At 40.1% G+C, this 21702-nt stretch overlaps 1 protein-coding gene across 1 annotated transcript in view; it reads left to right on the plus strand.

Moving 5' to 3' along the window:
- The window catches only part of LOC132358904 (leucine-rich repeat-containing protein 37A-like), a 46163-nt gene extending 24808 nt beyond the window's left edge, over positions 1-21355 (plus strand). The window contains 9 exon segments of the mRNA XM_059912165.1: positions 550-621; positions 1168-1242; positions 10418-10536; positions 12574-14384; positions 14809-14913; positions 19312-19361; positions 20744-20798; positions 20880-21032; positions 21135-21355. Of these exon segments, the coding sequence (XP_059768148.1) occupies positions 550-621; positions 1168-1242; positions 10418-10536; positions 12574-14384; positions 14809-14913; positions 19312-19361; positions 20744-20798; positions 20880-21029 (2437 nt within the window). The 3' untranslated portion in view covers positions 21030-21032; positions 21135-21355.
- Positions 21356-21702: the final 347 nt, after the last annotated feature.

Consider the following 21702-nt stretch of genomic DNA (forward strand, 5'->3'; position numbering starts at 1 on the left):
AGTAACAAAGGCTATGATACAGGAATACGCATGGGACTATGTGATGGGAGTATGGCTTTCACCAGTTCCTCTTGGATTTATCTCTTCTTCTTTGGCTCCAGAACCAAGGAATTAGCCCTATTTTTGTCTTTCACTGGGTAGTTTAAATCATGAAATGTTAAAAAATTTGTAGAGATGAAAGAAAAACACCTTGAATTATGGAGGACACTAGAAATAGTACTTTTTTACAGAGCAAGGGCTTCCTACCAGCATAGTCACTTCTAGGGTTTTTAACCTGAAAAGTTCTTTGGCATATTTTGTCTTTACTAGCCACTTTTTTTTCTATTTGTTTGTTTGTTTGTTTGTTTCTCTTCTCCACTTTATCATCTAGAGACCTGGGTAGTTCCCAATGAAAGAGTGTTTTACAGATGCCAAGGGTGATTTATGGGTAAAGACAGAAAATGATTTTTTTTTTAAACCTTCACGTTCCGTACCAAAAAAAAAATGAATATAAGCTTTCATGGAAGTAATTGAAAATGCAGATAATTTAAATTCCATTCCATTTTTCAGAATTCTCAATCATAATCCTTTGACAACAGTTGAAGATTCTTATCTTTTTAAATTGCCAGCATTAAAATATTTGTAAGTATTGCAACAGTTTCATGGCTCATGAGATAATTTCTGCTCTTTTGTACTTTCGTCAAAGATTGAGTACTTTGGCTAAAAAGTCATAATTTAGATTTTGACTGGGTTATTGAAAATAAAAGTTATTGGCAAAGAAAACGATTAAGAAAGAATATACATGGGTAAGACAGCCAGCAGAGAATGAGAACAGTGTTGAAGAACACATATAGATATGGAACATGTAGATGCATGTAGGAATATTATTTATCCCAGAAAGCAAAAAGGAATAAGGGGTACATTATTTTTTTTTAAAGAGAGTGATCAAAAGAGGTAGATGCAATTGAAAATGAGAAGTTAGGATAATAAAAAATGATTGTACCGTTCAGCACCAAGGCCATTAATTTGATGATGCACATTTAAATTTCTTCAATAAGAGCTCTTTGGAATTATCATGTATGGCAAGTAAGAAGCCAGAATTGAAGTAATCACATGTTAAGTATCTTTTTAAGTTTAGAATTTTTGTCTTTGGGTTTTATATCATGCATGTTTGGGCTTCTCCTTCAGAGACATGGGAACAACACAAGTGGCGCTTACAACAATTGAAAGCATCCTCATGATGACCCTTGAATTGGAAAAACTGTAAGTTGATTTTTCTTACATTTGTTTTCACTCAATTGTTTTTTTAGGTTTGTTGTATTATTTTCTTAAGTCAGGTTTATTTATGTATAATTTTCACTTAACAAAATTCACTATTTTTAAATATACAGTGTGATGTGTTTTGACAAACGTATAGTTCTGTAGCCACCACCACATTTGAGGTAAAGAAAACTTCTGCACTCCCAAAAGACCCCTCATGTCCCTTTGTAGTCAATCCATCCTCCTCCCGCTACCAGCCCCTGGCAACCACCAATCTGATTTTTGTCCGTATAATGTTGCCTTTTCCAGAATATCTTATAAATGAAATCATGTGGTATGTAGCCTTTTGTTTTTGGCTTCTTTCACTTAGCCAGTCTGTTTGGAGATTCATCTGTTTTGTTGCACCTGTCAGTAGTTCATTCCTTTTTATTGCTGAGTAGTATTCTAGTTGTGTGGATACACAGTTTGTTTACGCCTTCATCATTTGATGAACATTTGAGTTGTTTCTAGTTTTTTTGGCTATTATGAACAAAGCCTCTGAAAACACTCACATGTGTGTGTGAACATATGTTTTGTGCGAGCATATGTTTTCATTTCTTTGGGGTGAAATACCTAAGGGTGGGATTGCTTCATCATATGCTAAGTGCATATTTAACTTTTTAAGAAACTGCTAAACTGTTTTCTAAAGTGCCTGTGCCATTTTGCTTTCCCACTAGCAGGCTATGAGAGTTGCAGTTGCTCCACATCTTCAACTGATCCTTATATTTGTTTTCTAAAAACGTTTAACCTTTCTAGTAGGTGTGTAGTTGCGTCTCGTGGTTTTTGCCACATTTTGCATTTCTGTAATAGCTGATGATGTTGAGTGTCTATTCATGTGCAAATATCTTTTTAAATGAAGTGTCTGTTCAAATCCGTTTTTTAATTGGATATTTATATTGAGTTTTAAGAGTGCTTTATATGAAAAGCAATGGAAAAAGTCCTTTCTCCTAGATACGTGTTTAGTAAATATCTTCTCCCAGATTGTGACTTATCTTCATTGTATGAAAGTGTCTCTGAAGACTAGATGTTTTAAATTTTTGATGAACTCTAATTTAGCAATTTGTTTTCATATTTCTTTAATTTATTTGGTTGTGCTGGGTCTTAGTTGCGGCAGATGGGCTCCTTAGTTGCGGCTCATGGGCTTCTTAGTTGTGGCATGCGAACTCTTAGTTGCGGCATGCATGCGGGATCTAGTTCTCTGACCAGGGATCGAACCCAGGCCCCCTGCATTGGGAACTCGGAGTCTTACCCACCAGGGAAGTCCCTTAGCAGTTTTTCTTAGATGGTTTGTGCTTTTTTGTGTCTTAGCTAAGAAATCTTTGTGTGAGACCCCATTGTCTGACCCAAAATCACAAAGGTTTTCTCCTGTTTTCTTCCAGAAGTTGTATAGTTACATTTAGGTCTATGATTCATTTTGAGTTAACTTTCATATATGTTGTGAGGGAAGGGTCAAGTTTCATTTTCTTGCAGTTTAAAAAACTATTTCTGTAGGACCGTATTGTGACAGTTTATTACACAACTAACTGCACCTTAAATTGTGCCATCCCCCCTCCAATATGGCAAGCTAATAGAAACTTTCTGTTATGCCAAGGCTAGCTGAGGGGATTGCATGAGATTAGCAGGCGGAAAGGGCCCTGCGTTTAGCAGTCTGTTCCAACCGTCTTTGTCAGGTCAGCTGACAAATGACTGTCTTCACCACGCCGTCACATCTGTTGGTCACTGCTCTAGCCTCATCTTCCTCAGCCTTCCACAGCATCTGCCGCAATTGCGATCCCTCTCTTGTCAGCTAGATGCCCTCCTCTCTGGATATTAAAAATTATTTCCCTATGTAACTACAATACTGTTAACACACAGTATTGAAGAAATTAAATTCCTACACAATAATATTACCTAATAAAGAGTTGCTATTCAAATTTCCCCAATTGTCTCTCTCATATAATATCATTTCTTTTAACAGCTTTTTGAGGTATAATTGACATACAGTAATCTGTGTTCACACACACACATACATACACACCACGAAGACATCATCAAAATCAAAATGTCCATCACCTCAGAAAGTTTCTTAATGTCTCTTTGTAATTCTTCCTTCCCATCGTTCCTTGCCCTTCCCAATCGCCAAGCAACCATTGATCTGCTTTCTGTTTGCATTTTCTAGAATTTTATGTAAGTGGAATCATACAGTGTATACTTTTTTCTAACTGGCCTCTAACTCAGCATGATTATTTTAATCTTCATCCATATTGTTGTATATATCAGTAATTCATTTCTCTTTATTGCTGAATAGTATTCCATTATATGGATGTACCACAATTGATCTATTCACCATTGATGGGCATTTGAGTTGTTTCAGTCTTTGTCTACTACAGATAAAGTTGCTATGAATATTTGTGTACAAGTCTTTGTATGGATGTATGCTTCCATTTCCCTTGGGTAAATACCTGCAAGTAGAATGGCTGGATCATTGGTAAGTGTATGTCTACGTTTTTAAAAAATACCTATTTTCCATAGTGGTTTGATCATTTTACATCTCTACCAGCAGCGTTTGAGAGTTGCATTTTCTTCACGTTGCGGCCAACACTTGCTATGCTCAGTATTTTTAATTTTAGATAGTTTAATAGGTGTGTAGTTGTATCTCACTGTAGCATCCCTAATGATTAATCATGTGAAACATCTTTTCAGATGCTTATTTTGCATCTGTATCTCTGAATCTTTTATCTATACTTTTCTGGAATTTTGAGAGTTCTTTATGTATTCTGGAAATTAGTCCTTTATCCAATATGTAAGTTGCTAAGTATTTTCTCCCATTCTGTGACTCATCTTTTCATTCTCTCAGGAGTGTCTTTTGCAGGGCAGAAATTCTTAATTTTGATGGTGTCTGATTTATCTATTTTTTTCTTTTATGGATTATGCTTTTGGTGTTGTATCTAAGAAATCTTGCCTAACTCAAGGTCATAAAATTTTTCACCTGTTTTGTTCTAGAAGTTTTATAGTTTTATGTTTTTTAGTTCTATGTTTTACATTTAGATCTCTAAACCAATTTGACTTCATTTCTGTACATGGTTTGGATGGAAGTTCATTTTTTTTTTTTTTTTTTTGCACCTGGATATTCAATTGTTCCAACATCACTTGTTGAAAAGACGATCGTTTCTCCACTTAAATGCCTTTGAACCTGAAAGTCAGTTATCCACATCTCTCTACTTCTGAACTTTCTATTCTGTTCCCTTGATCTTTCTGTCTATCTTTACACTACTATCACAATGTCTTGAAAGTGTAGCTTCATAAGCCTTGAAATCAGTTACTGTTAGTTCTTCAACTTTGTTCTTTTTCAAAGTTGTTTTAGTTATTCTAAATTTTATTTCCCTATGAATTTTAGAATTAGCTTGTCAATTTCTATAGAAAAGCCTACTGGGATTTTGATCTATAAATCAATTTGGGGAGAATTGATGTCTTAGCAATCTTGAATCTTCTGATCCATGAATACATTATATCTCTCCAGTTATTTAGGTCTTCCTTAATTTCCCCCCAGCAATATTTTGCACTTTTCCGTGTGCAAGTCTTTTACATCCTTTGTCAGATTTATTCTAAGTATTTTATATGTTTGATTCTGTTATAAGTAGTATTTTAAAACTTTGATCTCTGCTTGTTTGTTGAGATAAATTAATCTTTTTGTATGTTGATCTTGTACCCTGCAAACTTGACAAACTCATTTGTTAGTTCCAGTAGCATTTTTGTAGATTCTATCTGGTTTTCTACATAATCATGTTATCTGCAAATAAAGATAGTTTTACTTCTTCCTTTCCATTCTGAATATCTCTTTTCTTTTCGTTGCCCTATTGCACTGGCTAGAACCTTCAGTGCAATGTGAAACAGAAGTAATGAGAGCAGACATCCTTGCCTTTGTCCTGATCCTGGAGAGAAAGTACTTTGTCCTTCACCATTAAATATGATGTTAGGTTTTTTGTCGAAGTCATTTATCAAGTTGAGGAAGTCTCCTTCCATTCCTAGTCTACTGAGGGCTGTTTTTTTCTGTAATCAGGAATGGATGTTAGATTTTTTCATTCTTTTCCAGCATCTATTGCAATGATTATGCGATTTTTCTCTTCTTTTCTTAATTTGTTTATTTATTTTTGGCTGCATTGGGTCTTCATTGCTGCACGCAGCCTTTCTCTAGCTGTGGCGAGCAGGGACTACTCTTCGTTGCAGTATGCAGGCTTCTCCTTGTGGTGGCTTCTCTTGTTGCAGAGCACGGGCTCTAGGTGCACGGGCTTCACTAATTGTGGCACATGGGCTCAGTAGTTGTGGCTCACGGGCTCTAGAGCGTAGGCTCAGTAGTTGTGGTGCACGGGCTTAGTTGCTCCGTGACATGTGGGATCTTCCCCGACCAGGGCTCAAACCCATGTCCCCTGCACTGGCAGGTAGATTCTTAACCCCTGCCCCACCAGAGACGTCCTGATTTTTCTTTTTTAGTGTACTAAGTTGGGTAAATTGATTTTCAAATATTAAACCAACCTTTCCTTCTTGAGATAAACCCCACTTGGTCATGATGTATCATCTTTTTATATATTATTGGATTTGATATGCTAAAATTTTGTTAAGAGTTTTTGCCTCTGTGTTCATGAGAGATTTTGGTCTATAGTTTTCTTGTAATGTCATTGTGTAATCTTGATACGGTGAAAGTTGGCCTTATAAATAGGTTGGGAGGTATTCCCTTCTCTTCAACTTTCTGGTAGAGTTTGTGTAGAATTGGCATTATTTTATTCCTTAAGTGTTCGGTAGAATTTCTCAGTTAAGCCACCTGGACTTGAAGCTCTCTTTGTTGGAAGGTTTTAAACTGCACATCCAATTTCTTTAATATCTTTATTCTTGAATAAACTTTAGTAGCGTATGTCTTTCAAGGAATTTGTCCATTTCATCTTGAATTTATTGGTATAAAGCATTCTATAATATTCTCTTATTATCCTTTTAATATCTATAGTATTTTTCTGTTTTGCATTTTATTTATTTCTACTTTGATCTTTATTGTGTTCTTTCTTCTCTTACTCTGTGATTAATTTGCTCTCGTTTTTCCAGTTTAAGGTGGAAGTTGAGGAAGCTGAGTACAGCGTTAGCAATATCCCATATGTTGACATATTATGTTTTCAGTTTCAGTGAGTTCAAAATAGTTTCTGATTTCCCTTTTGATTTCTTCTTTGACCACAAAGTTACTCAGAAGTGTGTTGTTTAGTTTCCAAAGATCTGGAGATTTTTCGGATTTGTTAATTTCTAATTTAATTCCATTGTGCTCAGAGACATATATCGAATGACTAAAATCCTTTAAAAATTTTTTTTAAGTTTTTTTTTTTAATTTATTTTTTTGCTGCGTTGGGTCTTTGTTGCTTCCCGTGGGCTTTCTCTAGTTGTGGCGAGCAGGTGTTACTCTTTGTTGCGCTGCACCGGCTTCTCATTGGATGGCTTCTCTCGTTGCAGAGCACAGGCGCTAGGTGTGTGGGCTTCAGTAGTTGTGGCACACAGGCTCTAGAGTGCAGGCTCAGTAGCTGTGGCGTACGGGCTTAGTTGCTCCGCGGCATGTGGGATCTTCCCGGACCAGGGATCGAACCTGTGTCCCCTGCATTGGCAGGCAGATTCTTAACCACTGAACCACCAGGGAAGTCCCAATTCCAGTATTCTTAATCTTTTGTGTAGATCCATATTCCAATCTGGTGTCATTTTGCTTCTGCTTAAAAATACTTCTTTTAACCTTTCTTATAGTGAAAGTCTGCTAGTAATGAATTCTTTCAGCTTTTGTATGTCTGAGATAGTCTTTATTTTGCTTTTGTTTTGACAGATCTGGGTATAGAATTCTAGTTTGATAGAATTCAATTCACTACTTTAAAGATGTTATTCCACTGAGTTCTCGTTTACATTGTTTCCAACAAGAATTCTGCTATCATTGTTATCTTTGTTCCTCTGTATGTAGTGTATAGTTTTTTCCTCTGTCTGCTTTTAAATTTTTCTCTTTATTGCTGGTTTTGAGCAATTTGACTATTTTTTTGTGCCTTGGTGTAGTTTTGTCCATGTTTCTTATGCTTAAAGTTCATTGATCTTCTTGACTTTGTGAGTTTATAGTGTTTACCATTTTGGGAAAATTTTGGCTATTATTTCTTCAAATTTTTATTTTTCTCCTCTCCTTCATGGACTCTAGGTACACATGTATCAGGCCACTTGAAGTTGTTGCACGACTCACTGATGCTCTATTCATTTTCGTTGTTGTTTTGTTTTGTTACTCTTTTTGTTTCATTTTGGATCGTTTCTATTACTATGCCTTAATGTTCACTGACCCTTTCTTCTGCAGTGTCTAATCTGCCATTAACCTCGTTCAATGTCTTTTTCATTTAGACATTGTTTTTAATCTCTAGAAGCTCAATTTGAGTCTGTTTTACATTTTCCATGCCTGTACTTAACATTTTCAGGGTTTAGTCTGGGTTTTTTAACATATGAAATACAGTTATAATAACTTTTCTTCATGTATAATAACTTTTTAAATGTTCTTTTCTGCCAATTCTAACATCTGTATAGATGATGGGTTAGTTTTGATTGATTGCCTTTTCTCCTCAGTATGGGTCACATTTTCCTACTTCTTTGCATGCTTGGCAATTTTTCATATGATCCCAGATATTGTGAGTTTTAGTTTATTGTGTGCTATATATATTTATATTCCTGTAAAATGCTTGGGCTTTGTTTTGGGTGAAATTAAGTTACTCAGAACAATTTTATTCTTTTAGGTCTAGCTTTTAAGATTCGTTGGGTAGGAGTCCAAGTAGCCTGTAGTCTGGAGCTCGTTATTTGCACCTACTGAGACAAGTCCTTTCTGAGTATCATGAGGTTTTCCAGTCTGACTTGTAGGAACAGGTACTATTCCTACAACCCTGTGTGATATCCAGTTATTCTTATTATTAATCCTTTCATGTGGTTCTTTTCCTGGCATCAAGGAATTCCTCACACAAATGTACTGACCAATACTTTGTTGAATTCTCAAGAGATCCCTCTGCATATCTCCAGAGGTCTTTGTCTGTGCACTTCTTTTCTCTCTGATACTCTGCTTTGTGAACTCTAGTTACCTTGGTTTTCCCAGACTCTCAGCTCCATTTCCTCAGTCAGGGAGTCCACCAGTCTCTGCCTGGACTTCTCTTCCCTGTACCATGACCTGGAAACTCTCTCAGAGAAGTAAGTTAGGGCAATTATAGGGATCACTTCATTTATTTCCCATCTTCTGGGGATCAATGAACTTTATTGCGTGAGGTCCAGTTTCTTGAAAACTGTTGTTTCATATGTTCTGTCTGATATTTTCATTGTTTCAGGTGGGAGGTTAAATTGGACCTTGTTGGGGCTTCCCTGGTGGCGCAGTGGTTGAGAATCTGCCTGCCAATGCAGGGGACACAGGTTCGAGCCCTGGTCTGGGAAGATCCCACATGCCGCGGAGCAACTAGGCCCGTGAGCCACAACTACTGAGCTTGCACATCTGGAGCCTGTGCTCCGCAACAAGAGAGGCCGCGATAGTGAGAGGCCCACGCACCACAATGAAGAGTGGCCCCCGCTTGCCACAACTAGAGAAAGCCCTAAAAAAAAAAAAAAAAAAAAAAAAAATTTGGACCTTGTTACTTCATCTTGGCCAGAAGCCAATAACATTCTTTAAGTCTGTTTTGTTTTGATACAGGGTCCAATTAAAGATTAGGCATTGCATGTCGTGTCTTTGTTTCCTTTAATCTAGAATATTTCCCTCGTTTTTTTTTTTTTTTTTTTTTTTGGTCTTTTATGACATTGGCATTTTTGAAGAGTCTGAGCCAGTTGTCTTGTAAGTTGCCCCACAATCTGGATTTGTCTGTTTCCTCATTAGATTCAAAGTAAACATTTTGGGAAAGAATACTATATAGGTGATGTATTCTTCATACTTCAGCGCTTCAGGTGGCCCAGTGCTAAGTTTGATCACTTGACTAAGGTGGTATCTTCCATATCTCTCCATTGTAAAGTTATTTTTCCCCTTGGTAATTGATAAATAATATGTGGGGTGATAGTTTGGGATCAGTGAAGATCCTACTTTCAAACAACTCTTCACCCAACTGTGCATCAGTGATAATCCTTGTCTGAATCGATTATTACATTGATAGTTGCAAAATGACACTTTCCTAATTCTGTCATTCCTTTTGCATTTATTAGCTGACATTATTCTATAAAGAAGAGCTCCCCCACTTTTCATTTTGAGTATCATTATGAACTCATGTGCTTTTTTAAAAATTAACTATGTTATACCTTATTATAATGATAATGTTATTCTTTGGAATGTTCCTTTTGTCCAGATTTGGCCAATGCGATCTCTGTTATTGTTTAACCACATGATGCTTTTTTTTTTTTTATAAGTTTATTTATTTATTTAGGCTGTGTTGGGTCTTCGTTTCTGTGCAAGGGCTTACTCTAATTGCGGCAAGCGGGGGCCACTCTTCATCGCGGTGCGCGGGCCTCTCACTGTCGCGGCCTCTACCGTTGTGGAGCACAGGCTCCAGACGCGCAGGCTCAGTAGTTGTGGCTCACGGGCCCAGTTGCTCCGTGGCATGTGGGATCTTCCCAGACCAGGGCTCGAACCCGTGTCCCCTGCATTAGCAGGCAGATTCTCAACCACTGCGCCACCAGGGAAGCCCACATGATGCTTTTTTATTACTAGAATAATTTGTAATATATTACTACTCACAAATAGGAACTGAGAAAGGGACTCCAGAAGGTGCGGTCTTATTCAGACTCTTCTTAGAAGTCTGCCTTCTTCCTGTGTACTCTCAACCCAAAGTGAGGCTTTTGGGTGGGAAGGAGATACTTCTGAATTAAACTACAGATCAATGTCACCCAATTCTAATCCCTATTCCCTTTTTGCTAGACATACCATGCCTACTGCCATCCTAATCCTTCTGTTGGGCACCTCTCTCCTCCTCTATATTTATTTACAACAGTCAAGAGCAGCAGTTGGCCAACCAGCCCTTATCCAGTTGTCCAGCCCATATGCCTCAAGAACTCCTTTTTGCACTGGTCTGTGGTGGTCTTGGCCTACCTCTTCTACCTACTCAAGTAACTCTTTTACCACGAATTTAATTACCTGTGTTTCCATTTATAGGATCTTACCTAGCCGTATGGCCTGCTGCCTCTGCCAATTTAAAACTACTATTGAGGTTGTCTGTCAGACAGTCAAGCTGCGTTGTGACAGTGAATGCCTGACAGACGTCACACGTTGCGGTGAGTCTCAATTGCGGGATAATAAATTTTTAATTTTTAATTTAATTTTTTAATTTTTTAATTTTTATTTTTAATCAATGATAAATTTTAAAATTAATGATGTAATTGTATTATTTTAATTCATTCATTCAGAGCTCCAGCTTCCTAAGTTTCTCAGAAGTACCCCTTGCTAAAAATCAGATTCTTGATTACATTATTAAGCTAATAATGGCTGGGTTACATTGTTAGCTTAATAATGTAAATGATCCGCATACATAAAGGAACAAGAGAAAGGAATGGAAGGGGGAAGGGAATTAACATTAATGGCCACATATCCTATGCTGTGCTCTCTGCAAACGAGAACTTATTCATATAGTGCATCACAGTTTGTAAACTGATTTTATATACATTAGGTCTCAAGTACCCTTTGTCTTATAGGACAGATACAAATATATTTTTGTTTATTTTGTTTGTTTCTGCAATTTTATACAGAGTACAAGAGATGCTGTTTTATGTCCTATTTGGAGCCTGAGAGTTTCTGGTTCCATAACCAGAAGCTGCTACCTAGCCCTTCTAATGGCTGGGAGAGCTAGTTTATTCTTAGACTGTCCAGCTCTGAACTTGCTCTGAATCTCAAGCTTTTCTATCCACAAAACACTCAGGGGCTTTCAACCATTTTTCTGTATATTAGATTTATTGGCACTAACTTGATGACTTCCAAAATGTGCTATCATGCCCAGGTAGCTTGAATACAGGTCTCTTTCAGTGATCGAGAGCACCTCATAAATAATAACACTTTGCTACTTGTATAAAGACAATATTGCTGATTTTTCAACACAATTTTATTTATTTTTTTGGCCGTGCCACACAGCTTGTGGGATCTTAGTTCCCCAAGCAGGGATTGAAGCCGGGCCACAGCAGGGAAAGTGCCGGGTCCTAACCACTAGACCACCAGGGAACTCCCCCAAACAATTTTTTTTACTAATTATATTACTCCCTTCTCCCCCAGAAGTGGGCAGTAAAGGCATTTTTAATCTCCTTTTACAGGTGAGGAAAAACAAGATCAGAGGTGTAAGTGCTATGACCCTAGTGCCCCGATCTCCTGTCCCCAGTTTGGGGCTCTCTGCAAGCCCATGCTCCTCCTTTCTCATGACCCTTCCCTCCTCCTTGACCCTCACCAAAAATACTTTTAATCCTTTTGGAAGAGAAGCCCAGCTACACAATGGTACACATTACCTTCACACAGTCAGAAGCTTTGGATGGTTCCCCAAGTATAGCTGGAAATATTAGAAGGAAAATGAAATGAAAGCAAAGTAGCCATCTGACAGAAGTTGCTTTTTCCCTTCTGCATTTTACGACCTCAAGTTTATTATTCCACTGATTTGTTGAACGTTCCACATTGGCATACAGTCTGGCAAATCTCTTAACTTATAGCCCAGATCCCTGCCCAAATTTTAGCAAAGAGCCAGGGCGGATATAGTGTTTTTTTCTGTATAGAGCCTTCTGTTACAGGGGCTGGGGTATATGGAAGCAGGGACTGAGCAAAGGACTCGGTGGGTGGGTGGAGAAGGACATGTCCAGATGACGACCTGTTAGCAGCGGTTGTTGTCGTGGTCATCTGTGACAGTAGCAAGAACTCAAGCACACTGAAGAGGTGGAGAGAGGAAGCCTCACACGCCTCTGCCTCTCAGGCAGGACAGGATGGGGTATGTGAATGTGAGGAGTCACAGTAGATCTGCGGAGAGTCCAGCTGAGTAGGGGAGTATTTGTCTTCCAGCCTTGGCTCTTCTTGAGTACTGGCCCCTGGGAACCAGTGGAGTAATCCTGAATATAGTTACTATATTTCACACTACAGAATTTTCTGAGTAGATAGCCACTTTTTCAGGAGATATCTTTTTCACATTTTGTTGTTGCCAGTCATAGGCTTAAGTGTGGGCTTCTTTTTCTCCTAAGTGGCACTCAGACGTTGACTGATTCCTAATTCATTTGGCTGTGGACTGACAAAAATCTGTCCCATCAGTCTTCAATGATCAAAAACAGTCTCTTCTTTTTTGACAGACGAAGAAACATCTCTTGGGAATGCAGAAGGATCGTTGATGAAGGTGTTACAAGCCCGGAAGAAGAACAACAGCACCAAGCTGATTATTGAGCCAGAGAGGGCATCCTCAGATAAAAGTGCTGTCAGCTTGTCAGGCTTCATGAATGAGCAGCTGGACTTTAAAAATGAAAGTGATATTATCAGTGCACGAAGTTACATACTGCCTTACATCTCAGAGGGAAATCTAGGAGATGTGGAATCAACATTATTACCATTCCTTCAACTTCTTTTTTCAAATACACAAGATGGAGATATGCTCCTGGGCCTTTTGAAAAACAATACAAGGAGCCCTTCTGTTAAACCTGTACGCAAGAATTCAACTAATAAAAATAAATTGAGGAAACTCCATTTTCTGGAAAATGTGTTAGATGCAGAAACTCAAGAAAAATTTGATGAGGTTAAAAAGGAGGAAAAACCTGCCACGCGTACGCGTTCCAACCTTTTAAGTGCCATGTTTAAACGCTACCTCTATCTAAAGAAATTGGAAACTCCCCAACCACAGAAAGACAGCCCAGCAAAGACTGAGAGTACCGAGGAAAAGCTGCTGAGAGTGAACAGGGTCCTCAAGGGCCCAAGGGGCCTACAGAAAATGCACCTCCAAGCAGTGGGAGATGAGAGCGTCAGGAGGAAACAGAATGCCCAGCCATCTGTGGCGAGCACTGCCGAAGAAAGAAGGCTCAGGAGGCCATCCCCAGGAAAGCTGAAACAGCTTCTCATGGTGCAGAGGCCCAGGAAGCTGGTGGGAAAGTCCTCCAATGCGGAGTCTTCATTTATCAAAGAACACAAGGCAGCAGGCTCCTCTACCCTGAAACAGTACTTCAAGGTCAGGCCTTCTGCCTCCATCCCTCCAAAATCCCCATCTGAGGTTAAAAGCAAATCAAAAGACTTATCCAACACTATACTTGTTTTAGAGGATGCCAAGGCTAGAGTTAGAAATATTAAGGATTTTGAACTAATCTCACATTCTGGGAAAAAATACATCTTCCATAAAATTAGGACTCATCGGGTCCAGAGAAAACCCAAAGGCAAAAGGAGTCGAAAGTTCAGAAAGAAAAGTTCACTCAATAGAATGATGCTTGCAAGCCCGCCGTTCTCTGTAGTGAGGAGTCTCATAAATTCCCCTCCGCGAGAAGCTGTTTCACCTTCAAGAGAAGTGACTTCTCAGGAAAATCCTTTTCCAGAATTATTTTCTCTTTCAGACCCTTCTACAGAAAACACTACTTCAGAAAACAATACTGCACAAAATGTTTCTGAAGAAGTTATTTCCTCAGGAAACTCTACTCTGCCCGGAGGAACCGGCCCTGAAAACACTACCCATAAGGATGTCTCCACTGCACATTCTGCTGTTGCTGCAGACAACAGTATGGCACCTGTTCAACACACCAACGAAACACAGTGGGAGCACCACAACACGGGCACTGAATTATCCTCTAAGCCCACAGGCTTCACTTTCCCAGGGCTCACATCCCCGGGTGATCAAGTTGAAACTCAGCTAAACCAGCAGCTACGGTCCCTCATCCCCAACAATGACGTGCGAAGGCTCATTTCTCGTGTTATCCAGACTTTGATAATAGACTGCTCGGACACCCACGTGCAGCTGGCCTGTGCCAACCTCATCTCTAGAACAGGCCTCCTGATGAAGCTTCTCAGCAAGCAGCAGGAAGTAAAGGTGTCCAAAGCGGAATGGGATACGGGCCAGTGGAAAAGTGACAACTATATCAGTGAGAGCACAGAAGCCCAGAGTGAGCAGAAAGAGCAGGAGTCAAGTGAGGTGAGGAGAACCCCTGAAACATGGGACCTGGACTTTTACTCAGTTTAGGACATGCCATGGACGTGCCCAAGCAGGAATACCACGGGCTCCTAGTCTGTATCTTATCTTCAGCCATGACACTGGCTAAGACAGTGATCTCCCACTTTACTCATTGAGAGAGTGTGCCACTATTCCTAGGGTAGACGAGAAAAGGACATAACGCAAGATAAATAAATTGTAGATAAATAAGTTGTAGAAGAAAATGCTAATGATAAGATTAATAACATTAAATTTGGCTTGTTCTTATAGAAGCTACTCGCCTGAAAGGATTGGGTTTTATAGTAGTTTAAGAATAGTTAGCTATTGTTTAGAATAGGTTTAAGACTAGTTAGCTTTCATCCCTTCTATCTCCTTGTTTGTAAAAAATTGTTATTTATTTTTTTAGCTCACAAAAGAAGTTCCAGGATATGGCTATGACAACAAACTCATCTTGGCAATATCTGTAACTGTAGTAGTGACGATTTTGGTTACACTTCTCTGTCTCATTGAGGTAAGGACAATAATTCATTCAGATTCAGAACCCACAAACTGAGAATCAAAGCCAGCTTTCCACCTACTACTACTTGATTCTTCTCTTTAGTCATGAGGACTGAGATACACTTTGTTCTTTTACTGAAAAGTATATTCCCAGGAGTTTTTTTTCTTTTTCTTTTTTTTCTTTTGGCTACATTATGTCTTCATTGCGGTGCGCGGGCTTCTCATTGCGGTGGCTTCTCTTGTTGTGGAGTGCGGGCTCTAGGCACGCGGGCTCAGGAGTTGTGGCGCACGGACTTAGTTGCTCCGCAGCATGTGGGACCTTCCCAGACCAGGGATCGAACCCGTGTCCCCTGCACTGGCAGGCGGATTCTTCACCACTGCGCCACCAGGGAAGTCCCCACAGGATTTTGAAAGGAGCTCCACTCCCAAGAGATCTCTTTGGAATTGGATCCATGATAACAAGCCATTGGACTGTTTTGACAAGTTCAGTTTATAAGAAGGCCAGAGTTGACATGATAGTAAAATTTCTTCAACTCAAAAACTATGCTGATTTGATGTACTCACCAGTCACTCTCATTCTACTGTTTATTTCTTTCCTTGTTGGCTGAAGTGGTGAGAGACATACGATCTCCATACTCATGGAGCTATCAGTCACCCTGGGAGGGCTAAAAGGACATGCCTAAAAGATCAAAGTGTGATCTCGTCAATTCCTTAGGCTTACTTAGCAGCTTGCTTCTCCAGTGTATTAGGAATTGTGTAGGTAGGTTCCATTAAAACACTGCAAGTAAAATCCTGCAGCAGGCTACCCTAAAGCATGTCATATTTATAGTAGCCTATTCCTGGAGCTAGCCTGTTTATCTTCTGTTCAGTTACATAATGGTTTATTACTTTTCCCAACAGGCAGTGGCTAACATTAAAAGAGTGATTTTAATAAGCTGGCAATCTTGATTCTACCCTACCAGTCCCACCTGCTTTATTTACCTTTTCTCTTGCTATGGCAGCCCTCCATTGCAGCCAGAGCAGCTCCTCCCTATACGCTGGTTACACCACGTCCGTGCCTGCTGTTGTCTGTGCCTTTGCCCGTCTAAGATTCCCTGATGTTGCTTTGCCTGTGGAAGTCCTATGAACCTCTCAAAAGCCAGCTCAAGTTCAGATATCTTTCTTCATAAAGCCTTCCCTGCATACTCCAGCCCTCCTGATCCTAGTCCTGTGAGGTTTGTCACCATTTCTTAGGGGCCATAGCAAAGCAGTCCCCTCCCCTCAGAGTTCACAAAAGTGGGAAGCAGTTTTTTAAAAGGCAGCCCCCCAAGAGAGAAACACCAAAGTTAGCACATCATGGCGCTGAGCAGAGATGTGTAAGGACCAATGGCTTCCTGGCCTATCAGACTTGAATAAAACCTGACATGATGTACTAACTTCTAAAGAGAAATGTGTCTATCTGCAGGAGGGTTGGTCAGTAGTGAAAGCATAGAAAAGGTGAGGAGAGACCAACATGGGCAGCGCCCGTCCTCACATTGCCCGAGAGTAGAGATGGCACCTTAGGCAGCAGAACTGAAGAGTCAGGCCCGCTAGCCAGGCTGTGCCTGTTGAGGAGATGGATGGATCCAGCTGCCTCAGGCCTTCCCATTAAATTCTGGATTCACCTGATTCCTTTTCTAATTCTGTTGTCACCAAGTAGCCTTCGATTGTGTGATTGTGCTTTAGTGTGCCACGGAGGCCTGTCTCCACAGAAGGTAATTCTCTGATTGTGTAGACACGGATGCCCTGTGTGTAGAACAGATGTATTTCTCCTTGTCAAGTAATAATTTGGCATTCTGATTTTTGATCAATCCTGTGATATTGATAAAGTGAGACTGCCACAACAGGAAGACGCGAGTTGTCTCTTGGTGAGGAAGAGTATGATTTCTGAGCCTAGGAGGCTGGGGACTAGCATGGGGTCAGCTTGCTAGTCATTGGCCATTGCCCAGACTGTCCCCTCTACATCTTCAGGTGGCATGTGGCCTTTTGCTTTTTTAGAATTTCTGTAAAGTCCCCTTTTTATTGTTTCTAACTTCTCTAGAGTTTAACCTTACATTTGTTTTGTTTTGTTTTGTTTTGGCCTGTGGGATCTTAGTTCCCCAAGTAAGGATTGAATTTGTACCCTAGGCAGCGAAAGCGAGGAGTCCTAACCGTTATTTCCTCTCCCCACTTATATGATAAGCTCTTAGAGGACAGGGGCCATGCAGTGTTCTTCCTATGGTAGACACTAATGGTGTTCAACAGAAGAGAGATGAGGCGTTATGTCAATTCCACAGTGAGGAATCATGCAACCGAATATTTATTTGAAGTAGCATCGAGTCCAGCAACAGACCCATGTGTTCTTAAGACTTCTGAAATGTCATGTTTTAATATTCCAAACAGTGGGGGAAAATGAATAAATGGTGATAGACTAGCTGCCTAACTATTTGGGGGGTAAAGAATAGCAGATCCCCCTTTTTCATCTTAAATAAACATATTTCCATAAATGTGAAAAAAGACCACATAAAGGTATTAGAAGGAAATAAAAGCAGTATTTTTATAATCTTCAGAGCCTGATGCCACAAGCAGAGCCTTTGATATAGTCCACCATCTTGTCTGTGACACCAGCTTAGCACTGATTCATGCCAAGCGTAAGATGAAGAGTTTTCCATATATTGTCTGATTTAATGCCCACAGTTCTGTGAGGCTGATATTACTATCCCTCCTTCATAGATGAAGGGGATCAATGTAAGGCCCCAGTGGCCAAACCAAAAGCAGAAGCCAGTTTCACCCGACTGCAAAGCTTGTGCTCCCTACTTCACTCTTTTGTCTTGTCTCCTTAGAGACAAAAACACTGGAAAGATTCGAAACACTGAAATTCAATGAAAACCAGTATTTCTTTACTATAAAGAGTTTTTTGTTTGTTTGTTTGTTTGGGGGTGGCGGGGTTTGGCCGTGCTGTGCAGCTTGCGGGATCTTAGTTCCCTGACCAGGGATTGAACCTCGGGCCACAGCAGTGAAAGCGCCAAGCCCTAACCACTGGACCACCAGGGAACTCCCAAGAGTTTTATAAGTCAACAAGAAGAAGACAAACAGTCCAGGGGAAAGGGGGGCAAGGGCTGTGCAGAGTAGGAGGTGTGTTGACAGTCTGCCACCATATCTGCCCGTCCTCTCCTCATGGCTCATGTGGGGTGGCTTTTGTTAGCCAGGCCTTTGTCACCTCATGACGTAAAAATAATCTCTAATATTTTCTTCAAGTACTTTTGTAATCTGTCTAGAATTTGTTGTATTTGTTTTTTAGTGTGGTTGAGGCAGGGGATCTAAGTTTCCCCCCCCCCACATGAAGATCTAATTGTTTTCAAATCTTTCACTGAATGGTTTATTCTTTCTTCCCTGGTCTCATGTACTATCTTCATCTGGACTCTATTCTGTGATCCAGTTATCTTGTCCTGTACCAGTACCAATATCACACTGCTTAATTCCAGTTGCTCTATAACATATTTTATATCAGGTAGGGCAAGGTCCTACTCTTTGACCTTCTTTTCCATACATTTCATAACTATTCTTACACATATTCTCTACCAAATGTCGGCTGGCCAGGTTTTATTTAAAAATTATTTTGGATATAAATGGATTGCATTGAATTTGTAGGTTAATTTGATGAGAATTGACCTCTTTACAACATTCTAGGAGGATGGTATCTCATGCCATGTAGTACTTCTTCTTAATGTCCTTCAGAAAAGTTTTAATATTTTCATCACATAGGTCTTACAAATTTTTGGTTAAGTTTATTCCTAGGTACTTTATGCATTTTTATTGATATAGTGAACGGGATGTTTCTTCTGTTTTTTAGTGATTATTTGTGTTATATGGGAAAGCTGTTGAGGCTTATATGTTGATCTCTTGATTTTGTATGTAGCCATCTTACTCATGTTACTTCCAATAAAATTTCGGTTGATTCTTTTGGTCTTTTTAGGTCCCTCATTTCATATGCAAATGTGTTTGTCTCTTCCTTTCCAAGACTTCGTTTTTCTTTTCGTACTGATTAAGACCTCCTCCACATTGATCGATAGTAGCAGTAATGATGGGCATCCTACTCTTGTTGTTGACTTTAAAACAAGGCTTAGGTTTCTGCTAGATACTTTTATTTTCTTTTCCTACTTCTAAGAGTTTTTATTAGGAACGATCTGTTGAACGTTATCTAAAACAGTCAATAAAATATATCGCCAGCTGCATGCAAGACCCTAAGTTAGGTACTGTGGAAGAGGCAAAGGATTATTAAACAGGGTAGAATTCCTTTCCTTCAAAAAGTTATCATCTCACTGGGTAGATAAGACTTAAAGTAAAAAGGAATGAATAAGGATTTGGAAATAGTTGTAATGGATAATCATGATCATGTTTTCTTTCAAAACAGATTTATTCTCATCGAATTGCAAAAGGGGAAGATAAGAAAAGAAGCAGAAGGTAAATATTGGTCTTTTAAAGCAGAATTTTACAACTAGAGGAGAACTTAGAACTCACCTATTTCAATTTCCTCACCAAAGGCAGGAAGAATGTTTAATTACCCTAATGGTTTACCCTAATGTATTGATCAGCAGAATTAGCTCCCCAGCCCAAGCTGAGTTAGAACAGGACTGGCACAGATTCATCTGCTTTCACTAGTCCTTTAAGGAAAGAGGGTGGACGGGGAGAGGTTTTGGTTGCACCTGTTCCTGCTGGCCTGGTGCCTGGTTCCTAGGCATCAGGCCAGGCCAGAGGCCTTCTAGGAGGCTCTGGGGTAGGGAGGGCCACATGGTTGGGGATTTAGGGGCTGGCCTCACTCAAAGCTGACGAAAGGTAGCACATATGAGTCCCTTCTGTAAAGTGGCAAGAAAACTTCCCTTCTCGCCCTACTGTTTTTCAGGCCCCTACTCTATTCCCTTTATCCAAACCTCATAGAACTTTAACCGGGAGAAACTTTAGACAGTAGTTTGTCTCTTCCTTTTATAATAAGGAAATGGAGAAAGAGAAAGGGAAAGTATCTTGCCCCATGGTCACACTGCTAGTGATTATCAAAAAGAAGAGTGTCCCTTTCCACTGAGGACTTCTCTACTGATCACACTGTGCTTGGGCTGTGAGCTCCGTTTTATGTCACAATTCAGTATACACATACTATATGGGCATAAGTAGTTTCTGAAACAAACTTATTGTGCACTCTGATTTTTTTCTATTCTATTTGTATTCAAAAAGAGTATTTCGTGTTTCCCTGCTGGTCATGGCCTTTAAACTGATTTCACAATTCACTGACACCTCAGTGACAGCCTGCAGTATGAAAGTCAGAGAGCTATAGATAACTTTGCTAGTTGGGTTCAGGTGTTTACTTGGTGTGATTCAACTTATAGGATAGGATAGAGCAGCCAGGAAAATAAAAGCACCTTCTCCCCACAGCCACACCCCCAGCAAATGCTGCATGTGCGACTAAGTCCGAAGCGGACTGGTGTGAAGCGCATCTAGAGAGTAACGTGTTTCTGCCCAGCGCCGCTGTGCAGTGTTTTCACTGCACGAGGGCACTTGGCCAAGGGCCAAGAAAGGTGAACGGGGCTGAAAATCCTGCCTATACTCCATGCTAAGCCACATGCAAAGGTCTCCCCAGAGACACGGGGCGGGGGCCATTTTGGACAGACACAGAGAACTTCTGGAAGGCCAGCATGCATGGAATGATTTTCAAGATCCCGGGTCTGTGGTGATTTTGCTCATTGTGATTATGGACTGAGGTACCCATTTAGTCCTAATAAGACCAGAGAGAACACATTGTGAGAGAGATGAAAAATGACACGTAACACTAACTGTGTGTGTTTTCCTCCAAGGGGCTTTTTTCGATTTCTGCTGCGTCAGAGAAGCTCAGGGGAAAGTGAGAGTCAGGTAAATTTGAAGGGGACATAGTACTGTGGCCAGAGAAAGCAGGGGAGATGCTGAATTAATATTTCCCTTTCTGTGTTCCAGGAGGGCTTTTTCGGGAGAAGGCGGCCACTTTGGCTTAGGGATATGTATAGGCCTCTCAACGCCACACGCAAGGAAAACATGGCACAAAAGCTACACGACAGGGAGTCTTCTGATGAGGATGAGATGTACTTCTATAAGGATGTACCGTAAATGGTAGGGGACAATTTAAAATTCTCATCTAAAATGAGGAAATAATGAAAACTATCATTGTTCCTTTCAAAAGTAAAAGTCTTGGCATTATTCTTCTTACCCCAGGGAAGTCATCAAAGCCCCAGCAGAGAAGCTTCTGGCTGCATATTGGATTGATGAAGAGGCGGGTGAGGAAAGTGAGACCGCACACGAGACAGCCACAGAGTGAACCCTGTTCTGCCTCAAGCCACCTGCAAATTTTGTTTTTTAATATCGGCTTCTCAGCATTGCTTGTAAAATACTTCTTTTTCTTATATTAAAGTGTATAAATTCATAACCAAGTCTAACCAGGTGGTAAGCAATTAAAATGTAAATAGTTGAATATTTATATACCAATAACAGGGGCCTGCAAGAAGAAGCAGAGCTGAAACTAGAATCCCTCATGGTAGCCAGTACTTCCACAAGAGGAAACGTGGGCAAAGGAGGATGAGTAGAAGGATGAAGAGGGGCTTCCCTCCCTTGTTTCCCCAGTATCATCAGTCCCTGGGAACTGGAAAACATACCATCCTCAAGGAGCATAGATGAGTAAATCAAATAGCAATTTATTCTGGTGCTCTCTCTCCTGGTTCATCAAGTACCAGTTATTTACAACATGCCCGACCTCCTGCCCATAGTGGATCATCTACTTCTGGCC

Source organism: Balaenoptera ricei, unplaced genomic scaffold (assembly GCF_028023285.1).
Source record: "Balaenoptera ricei isolate mBalRic1 unplaced genomic scaffold, mBalRic1.hap2 scaffold_548, whole genome shotgun sequence".
Classification (NCBI taxonomy): domain Eukaryota; kingdom Metazoa; phylum Chordata; class Mammalia; order Artiodactyla; family Balaenopteridae; genus Balaenoptera; species Balaenoptera ricei.